General features: G+C 38.2%; 1 protein-coding gene across 3 annotated transcripts in view; it reads right to left on the minus strand.

Annotated features, from left to right (window-relative positions):
• The window catches only part of EPB41L5 (erythrocyte membrane protein band 4.1 like 5), a 61652-nt gene that overhangs the window by 29134 nt on the left and 16797 nt on the right, over window positions 1-15721 (minus strand). For all 3 annotated transcript variants that reach the window (XM_072874957.1, XM_072874956.1, XM_072874958.1), the window contains exons 4-14: window positions 14253-14295; window positions 13035-13113; window positions 10441-10485; window positions 10066-10118; window positions 7206-7326; window positions 6709-6796; window positions 6007-6095; window positions 4411-4480; window positions 3522-3691; window positions 2263-2369; window positions 1551-1578 (exon numbers count right to left, since the gene is read on the minus strand). In XM_072874957.1, the coding sequence (XP_072731058.1) occupies window positions 1551-1578; window positions 2263-2369; window positions 3522-3691; window positions 4411-4480; window positions 6007-6095; window positions 6709-6796; window positions 7206-7326; window positions 10066-10118; window positions 10441-10485; window positions 13035-13113; window positions 14253-14295 (893 nt within the window). The remainder of the gene's footprint in view (window positions 1-1550; window positions 1579-2262; window positions 2370-3521; window positions 3692-4410; window positions 4481-6006; window positions 6096-6708; window positions 6797-7205; window positions 7327-10065; window positions 10119-10440; window positions 10486-13034; window positions 13114-14252; window positions 14296-15721) is intronic.

A 15721-nucleotide genomic window follows, 5' to 3' on the forward strand; every position in this document is an offset into this window, starting at 1 on the left:
CAGCAATTCTTTAGAATTCTTTTACTTAAACACCATAATGTCAAGACCAAACAAGCTGTTCCTTGCCTGTTTCCCAACTTCGCATCTTCTCTATTGAGAGAATGTGGAGGTTACCACAGAATAGTGCACATTTAACAGAAATATTAAGGAATGCCTTCTAGGTAGCACATTCCCCTGTACTGAGTTAACACAAAAGAAAGGAACAACATACATCTTTCATGATGCATTTCAATTAGCAGCGCTTGAGCATAGAGTTTCAGAAATGGCATAGATTGCTCTGGAGACTAACATAACAGTGCCACACCTAGGTGCAGATCAGAAGACTGCCATCTTATCAGAAGGAGAAACTGCATATGAAGTTTCTCTTCCCACTCTCAGAATGACCTAAGCAGCATGAAACTCTGAGAAGGGCACGACAACACAGCATGACGAGAGTACTAATTAATCAGACAGTCATATTTTGCATGCAGAGGATCTTTAAGCACTTTAATGACACACAGTTTTGAAGAGTACTTTCCCATTTTATAAAAAGAAAAGACAATACAGAAGGTCACAAAGACCTCCACTACAGTAACTGCAGCCTTGTCCCCACACTTCCTAGATTTCTCCCCATCTCATGCAAGAATCAGCCCTGCTGCTACAAATAGAAAATGTATGGCTGTATTAAGCCTGTTGTTTGGAAATGTTATTTTTATATTCCTTAGCCAGCTCCTGACTGTCATGATGCTTAACACCTATGAGTATGTACTTCTAGAAAATAATTTGGTTGCAACTGATCATTGCAATATTCACAAGTTATTTGGGCAAAGGACAGAAACCAGAACTGAGTGACTTAGTTCCTTCACTTCCAGGTAATTCTTTTTAGCCTGGTTTCCTCTCTTCCCTTAAGGAAGGGTATGAAAACTGTATGATTCAGATTCATATGAGTATTCTACATTGCAACAGCAAGTATGAACCTACACATGCAGAAAGAATCTAGGTATAGAAATAAAGAACCAAAAGGCCTCCCTCTCAATGTTGATCATGAATAATTTAGTATAAATATATAAAAATAAATACTTGAGTATATAAAAATAAATGCAAGCATAGTACAGAATATAAAATCATCAACATACTTCTAATATTTATTTTACTGTATTTTCCCTGTCTTTGACCTTCACTTGATTATATATTTCAGTCACACAGCCAGAGTAGGCAGATTTCAGAAAGAAGACATCCTCACATGCTTCTACCTGATCTCTTTACCTGGCAGCACACAGAACTACAGCTTGTATCCAGCAAGAATCATAGCTAGTCATAAGCAAACCTCTTTGCCTGCTAGGCTAGTAAGCAAGTCTGGCAAAATCTTCTATGTGACAGCAACACAGGATCTTTGCTTTGAACAGTAGGTTTTATGTAAAGCAAACAAACACAAAACCCATAGCAAAACCACAGTTAAGAGGTTAACACTCTCTGCATGTAACTAATCTTATAACCTCCTTTTGCAGACACATGCTCAAGTACAGGTGGCAAACATCAAAGAGAAATTTAAATATTGGAATGACTCTTACCTTGTTTCTTCAAGTTTAGCAGCATGTGCTGCAAAAATATAAAGCGTTAATTAAAATTTAATTTGTAATTAGGTTATCAGTTAAATATTAAATATATTATTAATAAAAATAGCATAGCACTGCCTAAAATTAGACAACTAAAAGAGCAAAAGTTGCATGTATCCCGTGTATAATGTGTGAAAAATAAAATTCTAAATTGGAAAAATAAAATAAAAAAATCTGAAAAGCAAACCAAAGAGTCAGATTTAAGCAAGTATCTGAAAGCATGCACAGAGGTCATGCTTGACCTATGCAAGAGTCGGAATAAGAGACAAGGCATCACATGCTGTCAGGTTGTGACAACAGAGTACAACTCCTAAGAACAATGAAAAAATATAACTGGGAAAAATTTCAAACTTGATTCATAAATTTAAAATATTATCATTAATATATCGCTGTTCCCTGGACTCAAGTTTTCCATCTTCATACAGAGACCTATTGTGCAATATTCATGGGTGTTTTACCTGCTAGGCAAGCTAGAACGACATGCTTTGGACACAAGCTTTTTCTGATAAATACACGTGGTCTCCCAAATAAGTCAAAGAAAACCTAATTTTGAAAATTCGAGAGAAGAGCAAACAGCTACAGAAGAATTCCTGCACAGAACTTTTAAAGGATATGATTACTTGATTCTCACAGTAGATTATACTTCTCAGAATGGAAGGTCTTTTACCTTTCATTTGCAGTGTTCGTCTTGAATATCTCTTGCTGGGCCTTCTTTCAAAGGATGCTGATCTTCTGGCTTTGTTGGTCTTGGTGGTTTGATATTCTGTTTTCCCACTAACAATGCCATGTAAAAGTACAAAACGATAAAATAAATCACTTATTTTTAATGACAGAATACAGACGCTGCTCATCAGAACATCACTTCTGTATTTTAAATTCATAGCTTAATAATCTGATCTCAGTTCTATTAAAAAAATCCCAAACTTAACACCTCAGAAGGCCTTTCCCAAAAAAGGGAAGGAGTTCTACAAACATCCTAATCTTCATGACATTTTCCCAAGACAAAAGGCTGAAGCAATGACTCCTTAAACATTAAGTTGCTGGAAAAGCACATTTGCCCTTTGAATATTTCTGTGGTCAACAGTGCATGCAGTTTGGGAGAGGCTGAAAATTCTGAGAGAGTAAAGCTTAAGGTATGTTGCCAAAGGTCATGGAGAAAGGTGATACTAGGACTAAAAATCAGCATCTAGATGCTCTTGTTCCCAGGAAAGTCTTTTTTCCCCAAGTTTGGCCAGACTCTGCCCTCAAGGCAGTAGCAGCCTCAGGTTCTGCTGACTCCTTGGTACCACTGATCCTTTCTGAAGCAGACTAGATGGTATTGCTACAGTTGCTGGAAATGGAAGCAAAGTATATGCATATTACCTGGGCTCACGCCCTTCCATACATTCTCACCAACTCTAGTGGGGCAACTGACAGCATCCCGCAGACTAGTCTGGGACCACAAGCATTCGGAAGTCTGTTACATGCACTGGTAGTGCCTAACATGGAATGGGCATTATCTTAGGCTTCTGAAGCACTACCATCACTCAAACAGTCAGGAACTCAGGAGTCAAAAGACTTGCAATGTCCTCAACTGTGCAAGTCAATCATCCATCCTCTATCGTTCATTTAAAAAAGGGTGGGGTTTCAAGATGAAGTGATCTATAAAACACAATGTACTATATATGCTATGTAAGGAACATAAACCTTGAGAAACCTGTGGTTTCCTACTGCACAGACCAGAATCACCTAAAGATAAATCAGAAAATGCAGGGGGAAAATCCATATGATTTAATAAAACCAATAATGCAACTCACTCAGCTTCCAGGTTTCACTGCTCTATATGTCCTAGGTGAATGAATATCAAGTTCTCTCCTGTCTCCATGCATAACCCAAGAAAAGCAAGAAATGACAGAAGATAGGTGCTGAATAACAGATGACACTGACCTGTATCGGAACCGGGATCCTAACCGAATGAAGCCTGATCGACTTGAGCTTTTCTGGACAGGACCTCGGAGCCGGAAGAAGGCGTGATGTTCCACTGCACATTTCCACAAGTGTTTGCAGGCTTTGGGATGATCCAGTCTAAACACAAAAGTGTGCTCCTGCTCCTTTCCCTTAAAGCACACAAAGCACGCTGACGATTTACAAGGGGCTTGAATAAGTCAAAGCTACAATTCAATGCAAGCCAAATAGAATTTGTTTTTTATGAATACTGAAATGTATGTTTAAAAAAATATTTTAGGCAAAAAAATCAACCTTTTCAGAAACTTTAATGAACAACTGCTCCATTGTCTGAAGTTGGAAAGGGCTAGAGCCCATATATTTAAGAAGTCAAACCTCTGAATAACTATAAATTAAAGACATCATTTTAATAGGAAGGTACTTCTCAATGAGGCTGACATGGTCTCACTTCCAAATCTGATCTCCTCCTTGGTAATTTCCAATGCTCACATTTTTACTACCTGAGCTCTGAGCAACTTCTTCCCATGGAAACAATTCCGGTACCTGCTTAAGGAATTAATTTCACTAAATGTGGTACACGGCCTTTTTAAAAACTTTCTTGCACAATGCACGCTGTTTCCAAATTATCTGGTCTACACTAGTTTTACAAGGTATTCCCCTTTTAAAAACAGGGTGAGAAAAAAAGTAATTGAGCCTATTTATTTTATACTTAAGTCCTTTCATTCCCCTCCTCCCCTCAAGTCACAATAAAAAATCTTGCAAGGCATCCACATTAACTCTCAAAACGTAAATACAAACAAAGAGATCAGGAGTACATAAACTAGTACTGTATAATCAAGACTGAGATGTAACTAAACAGATAGTTATCTACCTGTTCATCATCTTCAACAACAACTAGAGTGAGTTTGTTCTTCTTGAAGTCAAGCCTTGTTATCTTTGGCCTGCAAGATGAACAGAAAAAGCTGGTTATGTCTAACTCTCTTAGTAACTCACTGAGAGGTATGTTTGACCTGCTGGTCCAAGCCTCTCTACCAAATTTTTTTCTTCTGTTTTTGTGGGTGTTTTAAGTTCATGCAGCAGGGCTAGATTATATGTTGGATACCAATGTATCACTTGAAAATTTAACACTTGATTAGAAACCTTAAAGGTAAGAAGTCAGCAACTTCTAAAGAGATAATTCCATTGGAACTTAAAATAATAACAACTTGAACTGAAATCAAACTCCACCCAAATACTCCTGCTTGCCTACTCTTCCATAAGCCCACAAAACTGAACTCAGAAAGACACAAAGGCAGGCCAAAACAATTCTGCTTTATTAAAGAAATGTAAATCGCTGTACAATATATCACAGAGCAATTCCTACGATGACTCTGTTTCAGAAAATCCCAGCCAAAGAAAACAACGTGAACATGACACAACACAAAAATGCAACCACTTTCCCCCCTCCCTGGCCAACAAAAAAAATACACAGAATTGATGGTGGAAAGACAAGACATACAGATAACATTTCTGCTACAAAGTGAGTGTTTTTCTGAGAAGTTTATAAAATTGGACTGGACTAACCCAAACTAACTATTCATATGATGAAATTTCACCTCATCATCTGCCTACTTATTCTTTGTATACAGTTTTGAAAGACTGATGGGAATTACAGAATAAAGCACTTAAAAATCCACAAATGCCTTTGTACCCAGACCCAAATATGCTAGATAGACTGTTCTCCACCTTGTGTTTTATGCAATATAAAGCCCTGCAAAATTTCATCAGAATGGTTCTAAGAAACTGTGGGGTGTTATTCAGGTATTTGACACATAAAGAAGCACATGTTCATAAAAACTAAGAGAAGCTCTATATCCCCTGACTATATATAGATCTGGGTTGGTGGCGGGGGGGGGGAAGTGTGTTTGGGTTTGTTTATTTGTTTGTTTTATTTTTAATTAGTCCTTACTGATGAGCGGAAAGGGACATTTCTGCCCTTTACCAGGCACAAAGAGACATTTTCTTAATGAAAAGCCTGTTCAGATGACATTATATGTAAAAACTGCACTAGTACTATTGCTTCTGTCTCTTTTTCAACAGTAAGGTGTAACACTTAGCTAGAACGCCTGAAGAAGCTTCATTTCACTGACTGGGTGCTACTCTATTTCCAAAGCAATCTAGCACAAAATACAACAACAAACACACTATTAAAAAAAAAAAAAATTTAAAACATCCCAAAGTTATTCCATCTTTTACCTGCCTCTAGCATGTTACACATATACAGCCTATTAACATATCAACCAAGAATGTCAAAAAAAGAAAGAATATTTTTGGACACCATGAAAACACAGGCTACAGAATATTTCTGCAGATACCTAGTATTCATGGTGCTCTCATATCCCAAACAAAGGGGTTTTTTTGGCTAGTGCAAAAGAAACAAAAGAGTAAAAATCTAAAATATATTTTAACGTACAATCAGAGAGCTTACCAGAAAAACAAACCAATCTTTGTGTCTCCTTCAAAGACAAGAACTCCTGTAGGTGTTAGTCCCAGGCTGTAATCATTGCCGTCTCTTGCCTAATTGCCACAAAATAAAGATTATGTTCATTTTGGTGTTTGACCCTTTATCCAAATTACTCTAGTGATTAATGTAGCTTATTTGCCCAGTGTTACAATTAAACACATATCTGCTTATTTTATAGAACAAAATTCTTGTGTTTCAATGATCTTATGCAATGGATTTTTCTAGTCTGCAACCCTTCACTAAGGCTGACTAAAGTGGAAAATTAAAGTTTCTTGATTTGTCCGGGTAATAAGGACCTCCTTGTGCAGTTCTCTGCACTTCCTTCTCCACAGGAGATCTATTTTTACTTGTAGTTCTTCAGCTGGTAACCGACTGGACCACAGCCAATTTTAATTTAATTACTATGATTTTCACATAGCTCTTAGTCTAAATACAAACTGTAGTACATATTGCCACACCAGTCACATATTTAACACAGAACAGACATGCTTGGACTAAAGTTATACTTCTAGAAATGTATACTACAAAATGGAATCACTTGTTACACAGTTTAGATGAGTACAATACTCCTCACATCCCCCCCCCCCCAAGCAAAACCAGTGTTGAAATGCGGGACAAAGCTAACATTATCATTTCCAAAGGTCACTATGCTGTGGTTAAACATACCTTGACTATGTGCATGTCTACACCATACATTTCCAGCCACTTAGCTTTGTTTAAGTAGTTAGTTTCAGCCTGTGCTGGTGTTTGCCCCCTGAAATAAATTTTTTGCTGTTAGGTAGACGCCTGAAAAAGCACAGAAAGGAAAAACTGGTGTATGAGGAAAGAGGAAAATAAACTCCTGAAAGTTTGTGAAAAACGTAAACACTGCTGACACTTGTTCGCTTTCATGAACATCAAGGTCACTTTTGTAAGTTTTAATCTGAAACCGCTGCTGCAAAAATTATTGCATTTCAAGATTCTGTACCTCATCATTTTACTCAGACCTTTGAAAAGCTTCATTTTTCACATTATATCCTCTTACAAAATATGACAGAACCATATTAGAATTATGTTTCTGAACAAGACCACAGAAGAAGCGTTAGCAGCATCTTTTTAATACATTTTCTTCACAGAAAAATCGGTGCAAACAGCTGATTAGCATGCACTGGAAGATCTAGTACCTGCATTCCTTCCACTTCTCAAAAATGGCTAGTTCCATCTCTTCAGTCTGAGTGGGAACAAACCTGAACTCAGACACCAGTTCAGGGACATGTTCAGCAGGATCATAGTCTCCAAGTTCAGCTACAAAAGAAAAGCATTGTCAAGCAACGTTCCCAATAAATGCAGTGGATATTAACAGGAACTTTTGCATATTTTTTAGTTAATCTAAAATACTAAATTTCTTTTTGCGTTCCTCCTTCTCCTCCAGTCCTCCCAATATTTGAAGTGTCAACTTTTTGACAGGGAAATTATGGACACTGAACAAATGGTCGTGTTGTCTGCACAAAAGCTTTGCATTAATTTTTACAAAGTGCTATTGATACATTTCTTAACAAGCTTCCTATAAATGGAAGTTATCAACATCCTTGAAACTCACCTTTTTTCTTTCTTGCAGAAAGTTTTCAACATTTTTATCACTAAAGTCTCTACTGAGACGACAGCTGACTAAAGTTACGATGGAACTTTGTCTTAAATTATTAAAACAAAATCTCCTGAGATTTTTAAAAAGCAAAAACAGTTCTGACACTTTTCATAAAACTATCTGTCCATTCTAAAAATCAATTTCTGGTTTTATGATTACAAATCCCCCTGTCCTGCTAAAATTACTCTGTGTCAGGACACAATTGTGCAGCTGTTATTTGTCGCTCTCCTTTTCATCTAAGAACATAATAAATACCCTACTGGGTCAGTCAAATGGTTCATCTAGTCCACTGCTGCATGCTCAACAGGGGCAATAAGAGATGCTATTTAGAGAGCATACTGGAACATACTAGTCAATGGGTGTGCCACATCAAAAGCACAACCTCCTTTTTCCACAGATGCTAACAAGTCCAGCTTTTAAAGACTGATGTATGCCTAAAATGCTGAAACTCGCAGTTAGAAACCTTTATAAAAATGTCCTGATTTTCAGAGTCACTAAGCATTTGCTCTTCCCACTGATTTCAAGCAGCTTCTTAATGTTCAGCTCATATCAAAAAAATTAGGAATAATTCTATAACTTGGAACTTGGGTGTCTGATACAGGCCAATAATTGTTCTGTCTGAAAAAAGAAACTACAGATGTTTCTGTAGGAAAAAAAGTAGTGACGTCTTTGGGAAGACCTGGAAAAGTCAAATAAATACACACAGTATTCCACAGGTACATACCATCTAAAAACTTGTTTCTTGGATTTCTGAACAGTGCAAGCATAATAGTCTTTTCACCCCCTCCTTTATCCTTTTCTTTTCTTTTTTTTTTTAATGCTGACTGAGAAGTCTGTAGTTCTATAATAATTTACTCCCACTAAAACGCCTGCCTCTGTTGAAAGGAATGCTGTCAAAGCCAGCTTAGGTTCCAGCTGATTTAAATAAAAGTACACAGCTGTCAGACAGTAACATTAAAGCCCTGCTACGGGCTTCATTGTGAAGAGAGGAAAGAAAAGACCAGCACAAAAAGCAATGGATATACGGCCTAATTAGATCACTTTGTTTTTCCAAAAACTTACCCAACTGAACCCATATCTTAAGGCTCTAACAATGCTAATATTTTTAACTATGGAATATATTCTAACTGTTTTCCTTCCACACAAAAGAGCAGGTTAAAAAGGCAGGTATCTTTACAGTTTAATCCCAACTCTCTATGCCTACACATGATCAGGGCCATTAGTAGTTCCTGCCTGAAGAGCAAAATATGTTTTGGAAAATATCTGTAAGAGAAAGAATTTCAGCGACTTAGTCCTGTTACCTAACTCCTGCAAAGTAAGTACAACAGTGCATTGGTTTATAATATCAATGTTGTGTAGAGAATTTGTGTGGCACAAATGCATGGCACACCTCCAAATTCCCTCTTCATCAAAGATGACTGTACAATAGCTTTTGCAGCACAGGTTCTGGGATTTTTTGTAGACTCATAAACTGGGCTGAATAAGGCCATATAGCTATATCCTCCAATAAGGACCCAAAAGCCTACTCTAGCAGACATTTCTAAAACTTCAAGCCTCCTCTCTTTCTTTTGTGACTTTCCCTGCTTGAAACTACAGCAAACTTCACATTCATTAAGATCACACCCTCATCCAAACAACAGAAGACATTGGCAATGAAGATCAGTGATGTACGACCTATACAAACAACTGAAGGTCAGACCACAGTTCTCAGAGAAGCCATGGATGCTGGAGTCTCAGCTGGAATCAAAAGTTAAAGACAACTCATTAATAAGAGTCTCAGATGACTCAGGCATAGTGCTGTATAGCTGAGAAAAAATATAGTATGTCACCTCTTCTGGCTGAAGAAGGATCTGAAATACCAACAAGTACAGTTCAACCATAAATGCTCAAGTACAAGCACGAGACGTGGGGCACTAACATGTTTCTACAAATAAGATGAAGTCAAAAGCTGGTGGTTTTTATATACAGGACTTTTCAACTGAGCGCAGAACCAAAATAATTTCGTACCTGATTTGTACAACAAAGAAAACACATGGCAGAAGCTACACAATGAAAAAAAAGTGAACTGTGTTACTACATCAAAGCAATTGAGGAATACTGCAGACCTCGTATCTTGTGTGAAAGTGGACAGGTTTGCACACAGGCACCTGAGAAAACAAGTTTAGGGCAAAGCTGTTTACGTTCAGAACCTCCTCGTTCTGCTTCCTGAGGAATCGAGTAATTTTCTATATATGCTGTGAGCAAAATTACAATTAAAAAGAGCTGTGCTTCACACTGGATCGCTAACGTCTGGGCAGAACCTATTTTCTGGATCTAACAAGAACAGACTAAAAGAGGTAATAAGAGTCTATGCAAAGCTGTTCGTGCAACTTCATCTTTCGCTGCTCATACCTACTCACCTTGCATGTTATAAGCTGCCAACTGGACGGCTGTGTCAAAAGGACATTCCAATCTGCCACAAGAGAAGTGCATTGTTAAAACCTTAGCTGACACTATTTAGCAGACAACTTATATACCTGACAGTGAGAAACTGCAAATGTTTGGGATTAGAAAGTGAAAAAGGATTAGTAGATTTTCAGCAAATTAACAAGAGATAAGCACTACATTATTTAAGCATTCCTCTGCTGCTATTCATGCATAGAAAAGTAATATTTTAGAGAAAAAAATAACATTACATTACTTAGCAAAACTTAAATTATCCAAATATAAGTTTAATAAATCCTATGCTAAACACACAGTAATTATTGAAAAGGCTGTTTATTGGGAATACTTACTTTCCACTAAGAATATCCAGTTTCAGCTGCAGAACAAATAAATACCTGTAGGATTAAATAAGAAATAAAAGTCATTGATTAATAGTTCTAGTGTGTCACTCAGCCAACAGGAGGAAGCTAGAGCCTGACAAATAAAAACTTTTTTTACTCTTTACATGGGTTTTCAAGACTGAAGAAACTGCATTGTGATCTTTCAAGGCTTTATCAGTTGGGTTTGTATGCTTTGCACACATTTCAAATGAAGTAAACCCAAAACTAGAAGTTGTCACAAGCTGAACTACAGTGTTCCATGGAAGAAGAAACAGGATACCTAAGTGAGTCTCATTTTTTCTCTTCTGATCCTACTTGGGCAAAGAACAACTTGCATCTCCCACACTTTCTTCATTATTCATAGACATATTGATCTCATAAGGGAATGAGTATTTTAAAGTCTCTCAAAAATACATGTTCCTAATATGGATTGCCTAGTTAAAAATCTAACCCAGAAAACTGACTGCAAAGTGACAAAAAAATAAGCAGTAGGCTGCAGCCTTTTCAACTTGTTTACTCTTCAGAGCCAGCTTTCCTTCACTGGCTTGCTTATTCAGTACTCTTCTTACTTAGAAATTGGGCAAATATTGAATATAAAGCTCCTATCCCTTTGGTGTACAACACCAATCCTTCCGATCCAATACCCACAAAGAGTAGTCCTCTTGCTCCGTTATGGTACAGAGCTTTCCTTTAACAAGAGAAGTAGTTTCATCAACTAGAATGCTGGCATCTGCAATGGTATCCAGTTTGAATTCTACTACAGATGAACAAAAGCCTTACACAAAAAGCCAAAGACAATGCTCTGTTTCAACATGTGCCTGTATCTTCTCGTACTCACCTATACAGACACAAAACGGATGCAGGCATTTTTCCTACAGGTCCCTTGGAAATCCACAAATACTTTGCCAAACCATTTATTACCCAAAGTCTTCTGAACACTGGCCCCCACATGGGGAATAAATGTATTTGGTACTGACCCTAGATATCAAAAGAATGAGCACAGGCCTCCAGTGTACAGCGGGTGTGACCAGTCCGTGCTTATCAGCCACATAACACTTGCAAACAATTAAAGCATACTTCCCATGCTTAGGCTGTGTTACATGACCTCTGACTGGTGGCATCGGATGGAAAGCTGGCAGAAAACGTGAGCAAGCTGCACCTGTGGAAGCTGAAAAGTGGCTCCAGCTTGCTGTCCTCCTGCACAAAGAAAAGGTGGAACCCTCGGAAAGCCCCTGCTAGTGACACCTGTAACCCATAGCAGAGCTCCCCTTCCCACTGCTTCTTTAAGGAGTAGAATTGTCTTCAGACAGAAGAAAGACTTGCTGCTCTCCTCTTCTGGGGGATTAGCTAAGCAGACAGACAGGGTTTAAAAGCCCTCAGGTTTCAGGTCTGCCCTGTTAAAACCTGTACAGCAAGGTCTGACTGGCAGAACTCAGTCAGGATGGATGAAAATGTTTCATAGTAGTAGATAAAGATGTAGGTCTGAATTTTGTCTATGGTTACTATTTTTAAAGACAGTTAAATGTTTGTTCAGGAACATGAATGGGGAGGTAAAACATTCTTCCCAGATTGGCAGGAAAGCATTAAAGAAGAGCAGTTACAACTGCATTATGTTACCGCATGTAAGTATGAAGCTGCACAGGGTACATATGGCTGTAAGGGGTAATGCTACTATAATCTTCCTGGTAGCACTCCTAGGGATTTGGCTGAAGTGCAGATCGAAGATCCACACAGACATAAACCTGAACAACAAACAAATACACTTCACACTCTTGCAAATGGCTGAGGGTATGAAGCATCTACAGCTATCAAGAAAACATAACAACTTCGTTTTCTCTCCAAAATAGATCATCAGCAGTGGTGACAACGCAAAGAAATGTTGCCTTTTACAACAGATTTATACTACTGACAGATGGTAGGGGTAGGTTGTGTTCTCTTTCAAAGCACCCCAAGTATGTCTCAGTCCAACATGAAATGCAGCATTATGAACGGATCTGTGAAATGCTTTAATCAAGAGAAACTGCTGCTCACCTGATACTACAATCCTACACATACAGTACTGTCAACTCACATCTCAACATGGTAGTAAAGTACTATTTTCCCTTTCCATAAGCTCTGCAAAGACCACAGAAGTAATGAAATGTTAACTGAACTTATTTTTTCCAAAAAGCTCTAACTTGCAATTCGATGCTTTTCTGCCTAAAGAGACAGGATGACTGCATACACTTGAAACTAAATGCAGCTTAAGAATAATAAAGAAAGAGGAACGATGCCTGTCCTCTTCAGTAAAAACCTCTGTCCATTGTGTGTAAGCTACTCAGATCAGTTGCCAGAATTGCCTAATGAAAAATGGTGCATCAAATAATATAGTAAATATATAGATCTCTTTATATTAGAGCTCATTTATTTCATGAGAGCTACATTAGAAATATTTACAAAAAGCCAAGCAAGCAAGCAGCTCTAAGGAATTCTCCAAAACATCATACAACTGTTTAAATAAATACCACAAAAACATTTTCCTGGCCTTATCTGGGTACCTCTCTCACACACAAAATCCCTCTTACCTTGTTAGCTCTTCACGTAGATTGTTGGGCTCTGATGAGTAAAACTTTACACGAAAATGCAGACAATACGGTGGGCCAACTGCAAAGTAGAATTCATTCAAGATAGCAGTAACAGTTACTGGATGATACATCTTATTTTTCCATTACACAGAATCACATCACAAAACTTGACTGAAATTGGCTCTGTCCTACCACAAGGTCTTAAGGCAGGAAATCTTTTGTGACAGGGAAATGCATGAAAAACATCAGGGTGAAAGGACACTTAAATATATGCACAAAATAGTTTTATATGTTACAAGTCAATCCAACAGTCATATCACATTAAGTTGACTTGTTCTGCCAAGAGCAAACGAATCTAGGTTAATCCCTATATTTAAGGACTCTATCCATCATCAAGAAAGGTGTGCATCTTGGCTCTGCAGTTGGCCAAATCCTCGGGCACTCTGTTGGTCTCTGTAACACCTTCCCAGGGCTCTGGGAAATACCTGCTGCTGACAGCTCGGGCCCCTTTATTCCACAGAAGTTTAGACATATTTTAGGGGGATTTAACAGACCCTTCTGTGGAAGAACCAAATTTTCTGGAAACCAAAGAGTTAATTCAGCAAAAGGATGGATTAACAGTTCTTTAAAAATGTGCAGTGCTCTGCTGATTCTTGCATTTAACAGGAGGAATTTTCTCTCTCTCGGTGCTTCCAAAACCTCTGTTGTATTAACACAGCACCACAAATCCCTGAAGACTTCCCACAGCGCAGAGCAAGGAAGCTGCTACACACAAATCAGCCGATGTCACAGCTTACCCAAGCACGCACCACTGACTGAAACAACCACGGCGCACTAAACCCTTGTGCAGCAGGTAAGGACTTGCTGGACCAAACACAGATTCGGGCATTCAGGACTGCCCCAAGGGATGGAGGCTCCAAGGCAAGTTTTCCTGTTGTCAGGATAATGATCTATAACACTATAACATCTTCAGCTGCCTTGACTCCATTTAAACTACAATTAATGAGCCTATAACATGTTTAATTAAGGACATTAGACTAAAGTAATATGAGGTACAGAGGAAAGAGATCATTAAACAATCAGCAGCACCATGCCAGGTTTTTGTCACCGGGTCTTATCACCCCCCTCAGGACACTGCTCCCCACCACCCATTTCAACTCTCTGTGCCTCCTGTACATTCAATATGAGACCCCAAGAGAAAACAGAAAGGACACTTACTTTTAACTTGTTTTTTAATGCTTTTTGTGTTGTCCAACCAATGCTGAAAAATAAATTACTTTCATTGAATTATCAATAAAGAAATCTCACAGAAAGAACAAAAAAAAGGAAGACAACCCTATTCATTAGCGAAGACCATCCTGGAATAACAAGTAGTTTGTTAAAACAATCTAATCTAAATCTTTCACAATTCACAGCTCTCAGTGCTCACTCAAAGTTTGCAATGCAAAATGTCAGTTTTGAACAACAGAAACATCCTGTAGTACCTTATTTAAAGCTAATCTTCAAGAAAGCATTATCTACTTTAAATTAAAAAAAAATATACTGACAAACCACTTTAATTACTAAAATTTTCATCCTGTCCAAACAAACACTTAATTCACACATTAGTAGGTCAGCCAGTGACAATGTGCCAGAGAGGCATAAATCATAGCTGGAGACTCTGGCACTCAGTGATGTTTACTTGGGGTGGAAGGGGAGAGACAAAATAAATATTGTTGGCTTTCAGGCATTTCTTTAGATGACTCAAGCGTAGTAACAGCGAAACTGTCTATGTCCGAACATAAGGGTCAGCTCTACCTAATTCTGCAAAATCTATTCACAGGTGACATTTTAGCAGCTGTCACACGGGAGGACAGAAGTTACTGCCTCACCTACTAATGCTAATTATAAGCTATAGTCTAGACGTGAAGCCAAAATAATGGCTTCACTTGTACTGCGTACAACAGCATGTGAAAAATAAGCTATAGATGGCAGGTTGAGAGAAACACCTACATGTATACACTGTGCTCCCTAAAATAATCGCATATACTCCCACTGCTGAAGAGTTCATACCAGAAATTAAAGATAAAGCTGGAAAGCTAACATACAGCTAGCGGTGGAGACCTATTTCCAAGTGCTGTGCATAGTGAACAGCTCCCTCCTCCAAAGGAGGTGACTCAGTTAAACAGTGAACACTGCACCCTATTCAATGTAATTGCATTGACTCAACAGCCAGAGCAAACTACTTAGCACACCATGTCCCGCATGCTTCACAATGCCCAGGTAGCACCACCTCATTTGATCAATCCCAAATGTCACCTTGCAACTAATACAAATTAATTATATACCTAGCAACACTCCTTTCGTTAAATTAAGTGCCATGAAGTTCACAGCGGGTCCCACGGAGGACAGAAAAGCAACAGGAGTATGAGAAAGAACCGGTATTTTCAGGTTGCAATGCCAAGTGCAAACACATTCCTGTCTTCAGAGCAGCCCTGCCTTTTGCAGAGAGTGTGTAAAGTCAGCCTGTAATACAGCCAGGATATGCAGTGATTGATATATTAGCTGCAGATCAGAACAACTGAACCATCTACTGCTGCTGTGCACACAGCTGAAAACGCTCTCATTACCTATTTAAAAAAAAGTAGCTACAGAAAGCTATCTGAAATGTATCTAATAAATTTTTAAAACAAAGCAGGAAGCTTAAG

Source organism: Ciconia boyciana, chromosome 10 (assembly GCF_034638445.1).
Source record: "Ciconia boyciana chromosome 10, ASM3463844v1, whole genome shotgun sequence".
NCBI classification, from domain to species: Eukaryota; Metazoa; Chordata; class Aves; order Ciconiiformes; family Ciconiidae; genus Ciconia; species Ciconia boyciana.